Below are 12,076 nucleotides of genomic sequence, written 5' to 3' on the forward strand. Positions count from 1 at the left end.
GAAAGATAGAAGAGCAGTATCAACAACTTCCAACAGATAACAAGAGGAAGGAATAGAGTTGTGGTTTAGTGTTTGTGATGCAATGTCTTTATGTCTTTCAGGCCATATTTTTAAAAAAGTGAAAAGACTGCCAGATTGGCGCTCTCTCTCTCTCTCTCTTTCGCTCCCTCTCTCCCTCTCTCCCTCTCTCCCTCTCTCCCTCTCTCCCTCCCTCCCTCCCTCCCTCTCTCTCTCTCTCTCTCTCTCTCTCTCTCTCTCTCTCTCTCTCTCTCTCTCTCTCTCTCTCTCTCTCTCTCTCTCTCTCTCTCCCTCCCTCCCTCCATCTTTCTTCTCCCTCCTTCCCTCTCTCCCCTTTCTCTCTCTCTCCACTACCCACCTTACTTACACATGTAACCTTATGCAGGCACATGTGAAAACCTAGTGGAGAGACAGACTACTTTGATAGCTTTGCGCAAAATCCACCCTCCTTCCTTTTCCCTCCTCCTCACCCAGTCTCATACCCCTCCTACCCGGCTTCCCGAGCTGAGCTTCAGTGTGTGTGCACGGGGTGGGAGGGGGTTACTAGCAGAAAACAATGTTAGACGTTTAGACCTCCGCTTTTCTTTTGCCTGGCCATTTCTCCTTCGCTGCAGCCCGATCTCCGTAAGCAGCAAGAAGGGAGCTGTAATAGCAGCCTGGTGAGACTAGAACTGCGGCTTTTACCCCGAGAACTTGGACGTCTAGACAACCGTCAGAACCATGGACAGCAATACCTTTTCAGCCAATTCCAGTGGCTGTTCTGATCCCTTATCTCCCACCTCCAGTTGCTCCCCAACACCGCTGTCTGGTGCCTGGATGAATTTGTCCCGCCTAGATGGTAACCTGTCCGACCCATGCAGTGGTCCCAACGGCTCTCAGGCAGGGGCCGGGGGTCTATGTCCAAGGAGTGGAAGTCCTTCCATGGTCACCGCCATCACTATCATGGCCCTTTATTCAATCGTGTGTGTTGTGGGACTCTTCGGAAACTTCCTCGTGATGTACGTGATTATCAGGTAAGGAAGCAGCCAGTGGCCTAAGCGACTGTTTCACTGGATGCGAAAGCAAAAGGAGCACGCTTGAGACACTCAATCCTATTAGTCTAGGGACAATCTAGGGAAAGGTTTTGCTTAGAAAAGAAAATGAATTGGGGAACCAGGAGAAAGCAAGGTAGATGAGGTAGGAGTAGATGGGCTAAAGGGAAAACGGATGAATGACAAAAAGGAAAGTTCATTTTTCTGTCCCTACTCCCAATTAACTGAGAATCAAAATTTTGTGAAAATCAAAAGTGACAAACAATGATTGAAAAATATTAGCACAGTACAGTGCCTTTCCACAGAGTACAACTGAACCAAAGGGATTGTTGCTGATGGAGAGAGAAAGAAGTAGACTACTCTGAGCTGAAAGAAAACTGACTTGAGGATTGTGGTAATGATATTTCAGTTGTTCTTCATTAATTGGAGAAAAGGAGAGGTTTAGATTTGTCATTTGTGATCCTGTAAGGTGTATCTTGTCTCCTTTCCCACTTTTAGACATCCTTTTCTACATCCCCTCCTGTTGTCAATCTTCCACTATGACCCACAACACCTGAACTCCTTCAGTACAACCAAAAATATTTGGTATTAAAGTTTGTCTTACTGTGGCTTTATCTCCAACATTTATCTTTCTGTTGTGGACAAGATGTTAGGGTGTTGTTGTAAGCATTTAGAGAAATAAAGCTGGTAGATATAGATGTACTAGAAAAGTCTGCATGAAAGTCTGGAATAACAAAATATAAAGGTTTCAATAGTGGATTAAGAATTTTTACTTTATTTTTGTGTTTTTGAAAGAGATGAAACCTTTTAGAAGTAGCAGATCAGTGCAAAATTCCTGCTGCTTAAACTACCAGTGAGAGTTACTTCTCAATGACCTCATAGGATAAGATCTTATCAACTTCCTGTTCAAACTGAGAAACTCCAAATTTACTGAGAAAGAGAAGATCATATCTTAGCAGTGTGTAAGTGTAGTATTCAGTGCTTAAATTGTTCTGTGGTCAAAGAAGTGATGAGAAAAGATGTAGTCAGTGATGAAGATATTTTATAGTCTACAAATATTTAATATAAATTTTCTCTCATTAACATTTGAATATCAGTTCCTGATTTGGTGTTTTCTAATATATAACATAGACGAATTGGTACTGAGCATGACGTTTGAGATTTACTTCAATTTTCTTTAACCTTTCAAAAGATGATAATCTCAGTAAGGATCTCTAATCAACTAAAAGTGATTAAAAACACTTTCATCAGCAAAATGTTAAAAATTATCCAGAATAGTTCTTTCTTTACTTATATGTCACATTTTTTCATTAATGATTGGCTAAGTACAAAATTGATTTCTCTGATCTAAAGAGGAATAAGATGGTAATAATGTCTCTGAGAAAAGAGCACCATCTATTGAAAGTAAGACAAACAACAGATGGAATGATGCAAAGAATTAGGGGGATTTTAAAACTTAAAATAATACTAATAATTGTACATATTATAAAGGAAAATACATATCAAAAATAAAAACAAAGGAACTTTTAAAATTTACACTAAAATTACAAATAGAAAGAATAGATGTTTAATGATTAAATCAAATAAGGCTAAAATAATTTTAAGATTTTAGAGTTGGAAAGGACATTAGAATCTAAAACTGAGGAACAGAGTTTAAGTTACTAGCACAAGGGTAAATAGCCAATAAGTATGATGGCACTTATTTATACTTAATTATACAAAACTACTCTTGGTTCACTTTCTATTTATTAGGAATGGTAAATAGGTTTTTCAAAATAGAATGATCAGTGAAGATTAACTCGTAGGAGTTATGTAGAAAGGAATTATCCCATATTTAAACATCACAGGAGCAGAGCAGAAAAAAAATCTCAAAGCAATTGATTTAATATATGGTAAATTCCCAATGCCAAATATGCTATCTTCCCTTTTTCTAGTCCCTCTGATCTTTTCTTAACCCCCTGTTCTCCCTTCTCAGCTGTTAAATTGCAAAGATAAATTCCACCAAGTGGAAAATCTCTGTCAAATAACTATTAGTTATTTTGTAATTTTTGAAGTTGAGTGCCAGAATCACTTCAGAATGCTTGCTGCCCAGCAAATGGTGTGGACTGAGAAATACTATAGCTTATTGACAAAGTGGTATTAAGCTCTATTCTCCCAACACTTTATAAGTACAAAGCTATTTAGAAGGTCACCCAAAACAGAAATCTTCAATAGCAATGAAGTTTAATTACAAGAAGAGATTTTTTACTTTATTCCACTAATATTAAAGTGAACAGGCTTATGAATATTTGATCACACATTACATTTTCTAGAATCTAATAAATATCTGATAATAGTAAGAGTATAAAATAAATTCAAAAGAAGTAAAGATTAAATGTATACATTTTAATCAAAGAAACCATAGACCACTATTAATAAGGACACAGAGTAGCACACTGATAATACTGTTATGCAGTAAAGATCAAACCAGCAGGTTGACCAGCAAAGGCAATGAAAATACTGACTACAGGATTAAGGGATGTTGATGTAGCTTCATGATTAGTCAGCCCTAGGATACTAAGTGCTAAGGGTATTATTAGCATCAAAACAATTATAATGTTTCTTCCATTAGAATGACAAGAAGTTTCATGTATTTTAGTCTTTTGCTGAAATATTCATTGCTTGGTAGTATTTTAATAATTCAAATACTTCTGAATGACCCTGTAGTTCATCTTCTGGTTTCTGGATAACTAGGCTATCACAGCATATTTGAGTGAATCTCTCTAAGAAAAAGCATATACAAGGAACAAATATAGCTCAAATGACTATGAGGATGAAATATGATAGTTGTCTTTTTCATATTTTTTTTCAATTTCCCTATTGTTTATCATCAAAATTAATGTCATGAAAAAAGCAAAACAAGAATTAAGAAGTCTGGGCTTTAATCCCATCTCTGTCACTAATACCTTGTGTGACCTTGGTCATATAATTTCCCCTCAGGCCTCAGTTTTTTTCACTATAAAAAAAGGGATGATCTCTTCTACTCCAAAAGTTTTCTCTATACTCTTTTACCAAAGATCTTAATTAAGAAAACACAACATTGTATAAAAAAGTAACTCAAAAAAGATGCCATTCCTGCCCTTAAGGTGTTTACAACCTGTAAGTTGTAAAGTGAGTCATGATATTCCTTTTCCTTAAAATACTAAAAACAAATGTGTCCCAATTCCTGCACAAAATAAACATATGCTCAGTAAATAAACAGTACAAAAATACCATCTAGATAAGGGTTTACTGATCCAAAATATATTTTAGACCAACAAAATTCCCTATTATGGATCTAAACCATCCTCCATAACCTCAGGGTTAGTAGAGGGCAGTAGATATAAGCTAAAGTCTGGAAAGAAAGAAATCCAGAGTTATGAAGAAACAAGGCATTAGAAATAACAAGAGGATGAGTCAACTTTCTTAAGTTCATAGCATTAAAGAAGAAATGTCCTATGGAGGTAAAAAATTTACAGATTAGTCAAAGATGTTGATGCTATTGGTCTACAGAGAACCAGTTGAGAAAAACCGATCTAGGGCCATATTAACACAGGCAATAAAAGTATTTCAAATAAGAAGAAACATTTCAGCCACTTACTTGACAACAGAATCTAAATCAATGAAAATGGAGTTTAAAATCACAATGATCATAAAAATAGTTTATAAAAATGTCTTGTCTAGGAGATGCTTCACAAGTTTTTGGAAAGTGTATAGGTTTCTTATTAGACCAAAGTAAAATCTTGACTGTTGTCATAATCATTTTAAATATTAAGGCAGTTCCAGAAACATTTTAGCTAATGACAATAATAAACCCAACACAATTTCATTCACCTTTTTTACTAGCCCCAGGAAAACATATTTATTCTGTAATTTATTTTTTCTCAAAGGATTTGTTTGCTTAGATAAAGATAAATGATCTGGGTAGAGATAAATTATGAAAATTTTATTAGGAGCCCTGAATTTTCAGTTATATTTTGAAGATTGATGTTTAAGAAGCTAGGGTAGCATCTACTTCTAGTTATGACAATAATCATTAATAACTAAACCAAATAGAATATCAACATTCACTTGTGAAGGGAACAATAATAATAAGAGGTAAAACTTATATCTACCAACCATTTAGAGACAAAATGGCAACTGTATTTCTTCAATTATTCACTTGTATACCTTCACACATCTCCCCTTACACTTTCCACCATAAAAAAATAGACTGTAAATTCCTCAAGGGTGAGAATTCATCATATTTTAACTCTGTATTCCCTGGACATAATAAAATAACTTGTGCATTGTAAGTACTAAGTAAATATTAGTTGTTGAATACACAGGGCCTCTGAGAATTTGATTCTATGGTGAATAAGGAATAGGGAGGCTACATAATTATTCATTTAACTTGGTCAACATAAATAGTCCAAAATTAAAGAATGAAATAATTTACTAGTTGAAATAGTTGGAGGACCAAAATGTGAATTTACATTGCCTTAATTTCTTAAATAATTATTTAACATTAAGTGTATAGAATTCACCATTTGTTATAATCATAGTACATATATGTGATGGAATTTAACAAAGTAACATTTTTAAAGAATTCTTCAGTAATTACATGTAAGAAGTACAAGGATTTAGGGGTTTATTCCCAGAAGTATGGAAAGCAAAGATAATTTTACAGGGACTTTCACAGAACCAATAAATGAAATTAAGATATTTGTGTTGATAAAATGACATTTCTAGCACTAAAAATGGTTTGAGATTGTATGACAAATGCTAAAGAAGCTTTCAGTTGAACTGAGTTATTTAATCTATCTCAGACTTCATTGGGTATCAGTGGAACCAATGTAGAATAGTCAAACACAGATGTGAGACTTTGTACCTATATAGATTATATAGATATATGTGACTGTTTTTTAAGTACAAATATACATAATTACAAGTGCAGTTTATTTAGGTGAAGAATTAATTTATTAATTTCATTTTCAAATTTCCAAGCTTGAAGATACTCTGATACAAAAGGAATTCTCAAGTATAATTTGGTACTACATTATGAATTCACCTCTCTTGTTTTCAATTCACAAAATGTTATTGGTCTTATATTTTATTGAATCATTATTAATATAAGGCATGAAATAAAACAAATTATGCAAAATTCAACAAAAATGAATAAGACATAACTTTGGCATAAAGGATTTTACAACTCAGTAGAGTAGATAAGTCCACAAATAACTGTAATACCTGGCAGAATATAATTCCATATTTTAAACTGAAAAAAATAAATGTGGGTTGGACTTGATGTTAGAAATGAGACAACTCAGGGAAAACTTTATTGGGCATGTAAACTTCAAAATTCAGAATTTAGGTGAGATAGATGTTGAAATGGACCTTTTACGTAGAATTTTGACAATTGGTGATATTGATGGAAGACTTTTCAAATTCTGAAAGTTACATGAGTAAAATCTTCATGAATCAGAAAAGTGTAGGAGTTGTTCAAGTTTGATTATATAGTTTAATAGGATTATGGGGTAAATGTGGAGAATAATGGGAGAGAAGATAAGAGAATGGTATTAGGGGAAAGGGTATCATATTTCTTAGTCTTGAAAATATATTGAATAGTTTGGACTTTACTGTTAGGCAATGAGAGGTCATTTTGAGAAATTTCTGCCTCAATTTATAGGAAATATATGTATATAATTGAAGCATTAGAATAAGCTTTCTCTAAGATCTCTTCCAGTCCTAACTTCTGCATAACCAGTCATTATAATATAGGTGTCAATTATCACGTCAGCTATGCTTCTGCTACTTATTTTAAGCATTAATTGTCTCCTGCAAATAACTCAGTTTATCTATTATTTTTCCTGCTACTTGACAATAAGCTTCTTATGGCTCTTCTATTTTATTTGCTAGATTTAAATGCAGAAATACCTGATTTCATTGGTTCTGAAATGCTTTTTTAAAGGAATTCACGCAGTCATATTAGAGCCATCTCTTCCCAGCTCCAAAGAATGAATTATTAAATTTGCAGTGTGAGCATTCATACCTAGAAATTAGTAAACACTACAAATCAGGGCTTGATTTATTGTCACATTGATTACCTAGACCTTAAAAAGTGATAGAGAGAATGTAAATAGTGCAGATGAAATTTGAAAGTCTGTAGGGTGTATGTGTGTGTGCATGTATATATATATATATATATATATATATATATTTATATAAGGAGAGAGATACAATGTGTATTTTAGTGTGTGTATAAATTGTGTGTGTGTGAATATCTTGGACAGTCAGTTGTTAAACAATAACCAGAGCCCCAATGAATGCACATAATATCACTACTTACCTCCACTTGTACTAAATTCATTTTCTGAGAGTTACTCCCAGAATATAGATGATATAACCTAAATGAATGAAAGGCCAAATCCTAATCTTCAGAATGTATAGCAATCATCTTACAAAATAAATCATGGGGTAGCAAAGATTTGCAGTTTTTTAAAGACTTTATAATCTCTTAGAATCTCATCTTACAATCAAAGCTAATTATTGGTTCCAAAGCAGAAGAGCAATTAGGATTAGGTTTTATGTTACTTGCCCAGGGTCACACAGCTAGGAAATTTCTAAGGCCATATTTGAACCCAAGAGCTCCTAACCAAAAGCCTGGCTCACTATCTGCAAAGTCATCTGGCTGCCCTTGATATGCAGATTTCTCAAAATATACTGTAAAAACATATAAAGGTGCACAGTGATATTGTTACATTATTAAGATAGTCATTATGATTATTAGCTGTGATCTATATAGACCATTAAAATTAAACAAATTTCTTGACTCCATATAGACACAGACATACTTTTCTCAACATTACTAATATAATTCCTTAAAACTGGACAATGACATTGAGATATTTAATGGAGGTGATATTTAATTAGGAAAGTCTTTTAAATTTTATACTCCATAGAGAATAGTTCTACGTAAAGAAATGCTCCCATCATTATTTCCTCATATATTCCATATGTGAAATTATTCTAAAATAGAATGCTTTTGAATAAAATAAATTGAACTGATCTACTCATAATTCCCTAAATATGCTTCATGCTTTCCCACCTCAGCATTTAGGGTTTACATAATTCCCTCTACTTGAAAGGCCTTTCTTTTCTCATCTTTGCCCATTATGTCCTTTTCAGTCTTCAAGAACTTGTCTAAATCCAGGAGTAGGCTGAAATTAACTTGTACAGGCTCACAAAAACTGATTGTTAAATTCAAAAATTGTGGGCATTGCAACTTAGAAATAAGCAAATACTATAGATCAGGGCTTCAGATTGTTTTGTTGATTTTTTAAACTTCAGAAACTGATAAAGAAACTATTAATAATGTAGATAAAAATAAAAAGTATTCCAAATCTACTTTTTTTGAGGACCAGTGGTGAGACTTACACTAGCATACTGCTACCTGAACTGCTTTTCATTTCCGCAGCATTCATTGTAAGAGCAAATGCACATTTTTGATGGGAAACTCCTATAGCACATATTGTCTCCACTATTCATTTAGTCATTTATTATTATATAATTTCCCAGACTTTTGCAGTTGTTTTTCACAAATTGTAAGCTCTTCTCCCAGACCATATAATCTTTAAGGAAAAGGATTTTGTCATATGTATTTGTATTCTCCATAGTAGCTAAAATACTGCTTTCTTCTACATGGTAGGTGTTTAATGAATATATATTGAATGAAGAAATAAATGAATGAACTATCACTTAGCTCAATATATTTTTGAACTTTCATATATTCATTCCTTTCATGGTACCCCTACAAATAATATATTTCCCCAGGCCTCCTTAATCTTATTGTCTTCCTTCTGATAATAATTTTAATTGATAATGTAAATAATAAAATATTCTGTATGCATTAAGCATTTATGTATATATGAAAAAAATATTTCTTGATACCTTTCCCATAAATATTGTCACATGTGTATATGTATGTTTATGTAAATAAACATAACTGTTTGCATGTTTTCTCCTCTATTGGTGGAAGGGACTATTTTTGCCTTCTTATCTTCAGCACTTAGTGCAGTGTCTGGAACAAAGTGTTCAAAAATGCTAATTGACACAGTAAATATCTATTGAGTAGTTCTAGAGATTTAAGCTAAATTTGAGAAAAATAAGGGAGATTTTGTATGAATTACCTCACTAATTCACTTGTCTCCATTTGCATACAAAAATCAATCTTCATGGTTTTGGTTTTGAAGCGATGCATAATAAGGATTATCTTTAGTACCATACAAATGAAATGAAAAGCTCATGTTCTGGGGAATCATTGGAGACAGTACAGTTTTGTTCAGAGAACTAGCCATTTAATCACAACTACACATATTTTCAGAATTTTTATCACTAATTCTAATCATAAAAACAAATTTCCAATTCTAAAATATATCTGATGTTCAGATAATTCATTCTTCGCTATATAACCAGGTACATTAGTCCTCCTTACATGTAAGCATGAAAACATGGCCTAATTATATGGAAATGAAAATGTACCAGTCTGTTTTCCTTATACTTTATATCTTTAGAGTCTAGATAAAAAGTGCAATATAATCAAGGCAATACTATTTAATTAGATATCTACAATTAGTAATCAAAATGTGAGTGTGGGTTTTTAAGTTATGAGGGAAAACTTTCATGTGTAAACACATGTAGCTACATCATAATTACACATTTATATAAATGACTTGGTAATTATACTTAACAGGCTTCAGAGTATTTATAGTGCCGTGTATTCTCTGATTTGCATACAAGAAATAACTTCATAGTTAGTCTCAAATTAAATAGCATTAAATCTGTGAACAACCTTGTCCTTACTTGGGGATAGTTTTGAGATGATGATCATCAGTGCTTTTTGTAGAAATAGTGTTTATTTGGCATTTATTCTGTTTCACATACTTCAAAAAAAGGGTTTGAAGAGCATTATCCCCATGGAATATTGTCACTTCTCAGTGTTATCAGCTCCCCTTCTAATAGAACACTTCTTTGTAAGAAAAAATGTACAAATAAGCAAAAAAAGTCAACACATTAGTCATTCTGGACTATGTATTCCAAAACAAGAAAGGTATGTCTTCAATTAGTCCATATATAGATTGGCTTTCTAATATTTTCAACATTGTTAACGTACTTTGAAAATCCAGAGGTAAGCCCAGGTAGGAGGAGAACTTCTAAAGATGTGATATGACATTTATATCTTGGATAACATTTGACCACATTGTTAAATTTGTTCATATAAAACTCATGTTGGCCTTTGAGAAATAATAGCCACATATGACACAACATGAGTAAAATAGATGTTGATTATCTTTGTAGTAATCCTGAAGTAACAACATATTTTTCCTCACTTGACAAGATTGATTATAAGCAATTATGTGTATAAGGACATGTATTTCCTTAAGATGATCTATTTATATTTCATAGACATTTGAATAAATTGAATAAATGTTTTTCTTGAATAGAAATTCATATATGGAGCTTAAACAAAATTAACACATTTTGGATGACAATTATTAGCAATTATTCCTTGGAAAAAAGATATTCTAGTTCTTGAAGGATTAGTGAAGCATTGATTATCATATTAATAGCAATATGTGCATGATGGAATCTGTCAGTTCAAGTCTAACTTGATCTCTTTGGGTATGAGAGGGTGTAAGAAACATATCCTGTTGGGTATTAAAGGGAAGAAAATTCCTTCTCCAAAATCTCTTCCAAGTGCCTCCCCTAGGAGGTTAACAAGTGAAAGAGGTAAAGGAAGATCTATTTACTGATTGATGCTCAAGACACAGACTTGAAACTTATGAAGTATGACTTCATAAACTGAATTTATATTCCTGTAACTATTAATTTAGAATTATAGCATGTTAGAGTTGGAAAGAACATTGAGTGATCATTGAGTCCAACCTCTTCATCACGTTGATGTGTTATTTCTTTTTCTTTCTTTAGGAAAGAATTTATTCAATTTTTTAAAAACCCTTACCTTCTGTCTTCGACTCAGTACTGTGTATTGGTTCTAAGGCAGAAGAGTGACAAATGGGGATCAAGTGATTTGCCCAGGGTCACAGAGCTAGGAATTGTATGAGACCAAATTTGAACCTAGGACCTCCTGTCTTTAGGCCTGTCTCTCAATCCACTGAGCCACCCAGTTACCCCCTATTCAATTTTTTAAAGTGTAAACATCTACTTATGATAGAACTATGTAACATTATATTTTTCTCCTTGGGTTGTGGAAAGGAAACTAGACTAATAGTTGGTGGGGGAAGGGGCAACTGGGAGTGGCAGTTGGATCTTGTGACTAGCACTTCCTTCCTGCCAGGTGGGATTTTCTTCCTGGTGTTGGAGGAGGGAGAAGCTCATTCAGACCAGTCTGGAGTGGTGAGCCTCTTCTTGGTTCAGCCCAAATATTCAGGCCCATTCATCTCTGAAGGTCAGACCTTGTTGCTTTCTGTGTACTGCTAAGATTCTGAATTAGACAAAGTGAGGACTGATATACAGTAGATGGGAGTGGGACAAACCCTCCGCCAGGCTCTGGGGCCTGGCCTCAGGTCTGAAGCTGAGAAAAAAACTCCAATCCCAACTGGTTATTAAACTTTATATTATTTGAATTTGCAGTCAGATAAGTAGACTATCTTTTCTGGTTAAAGAGGGAGCTGAACTTCAGTTCAGTCATTCCAGGACAAACAGTCCTTATCGAACCCCTGCTGTTTCCTCTCAGCAGGGGGCTTCTCTCCCTCCTTTGCCTCACTAAGCAATATTCCCTTTCTCTCACTTCTCTCCTCCATACCCCCATACAAAACTCACATTTATCTTGTTTTTTTCCAATTCCCCATTTCCTTTCACAAATAAATATTACAGGGTCCTTCCTAAGAGATCAAAATCCTTTTTCTATCTCATTGGTCCTTACCATGTAAAACAAGAATAAAGAAAATAGCTAACATTTAATATGCCACTTTAGGCTTTACCAAAGTGTTTTACATACATTACTCATT

General features: G+C 33.7%; 1 protein-coding gene across 1 annotated transcript in view; it reads left to right on the forward strand.

Moving 5' to 3' along the window:
• Positions 1-504: 504 nt before the first annotated feature.
• The window catches only part of OPRM1 (opioid receptor mu 1), a 65,842-nt gene continuing 54,270 nt past the window's right edge, over positions 505-12,076 (forward strand). Inside the window, exon 1 of the mRNA XM_001381274.4 lies at positions 505-1,031. Coding sequence (XP_001381311.2) covers positions 739-1,031 — 293 coding nt within the window. The 5' untranslated portion in view covers positions 505-738. The remainder of the gene's footprint in view (positions 1,032-12,076) is intronic.

The sequence above is a fragment of the Monodelphis domestica genome, chromosome 2 (assembly GCF_027887165.1).
Source record: "Monodelphis domestica isolate mMonDom1 chromosome 2, mMonDom1.pri, whole genome shotgun sequence".
NCBI lineage: Eukaryota > Metazoa > Chordata > Mammalia > Didelphimorphia > Didelphidae > Monodelphis > Monodelphis domestica.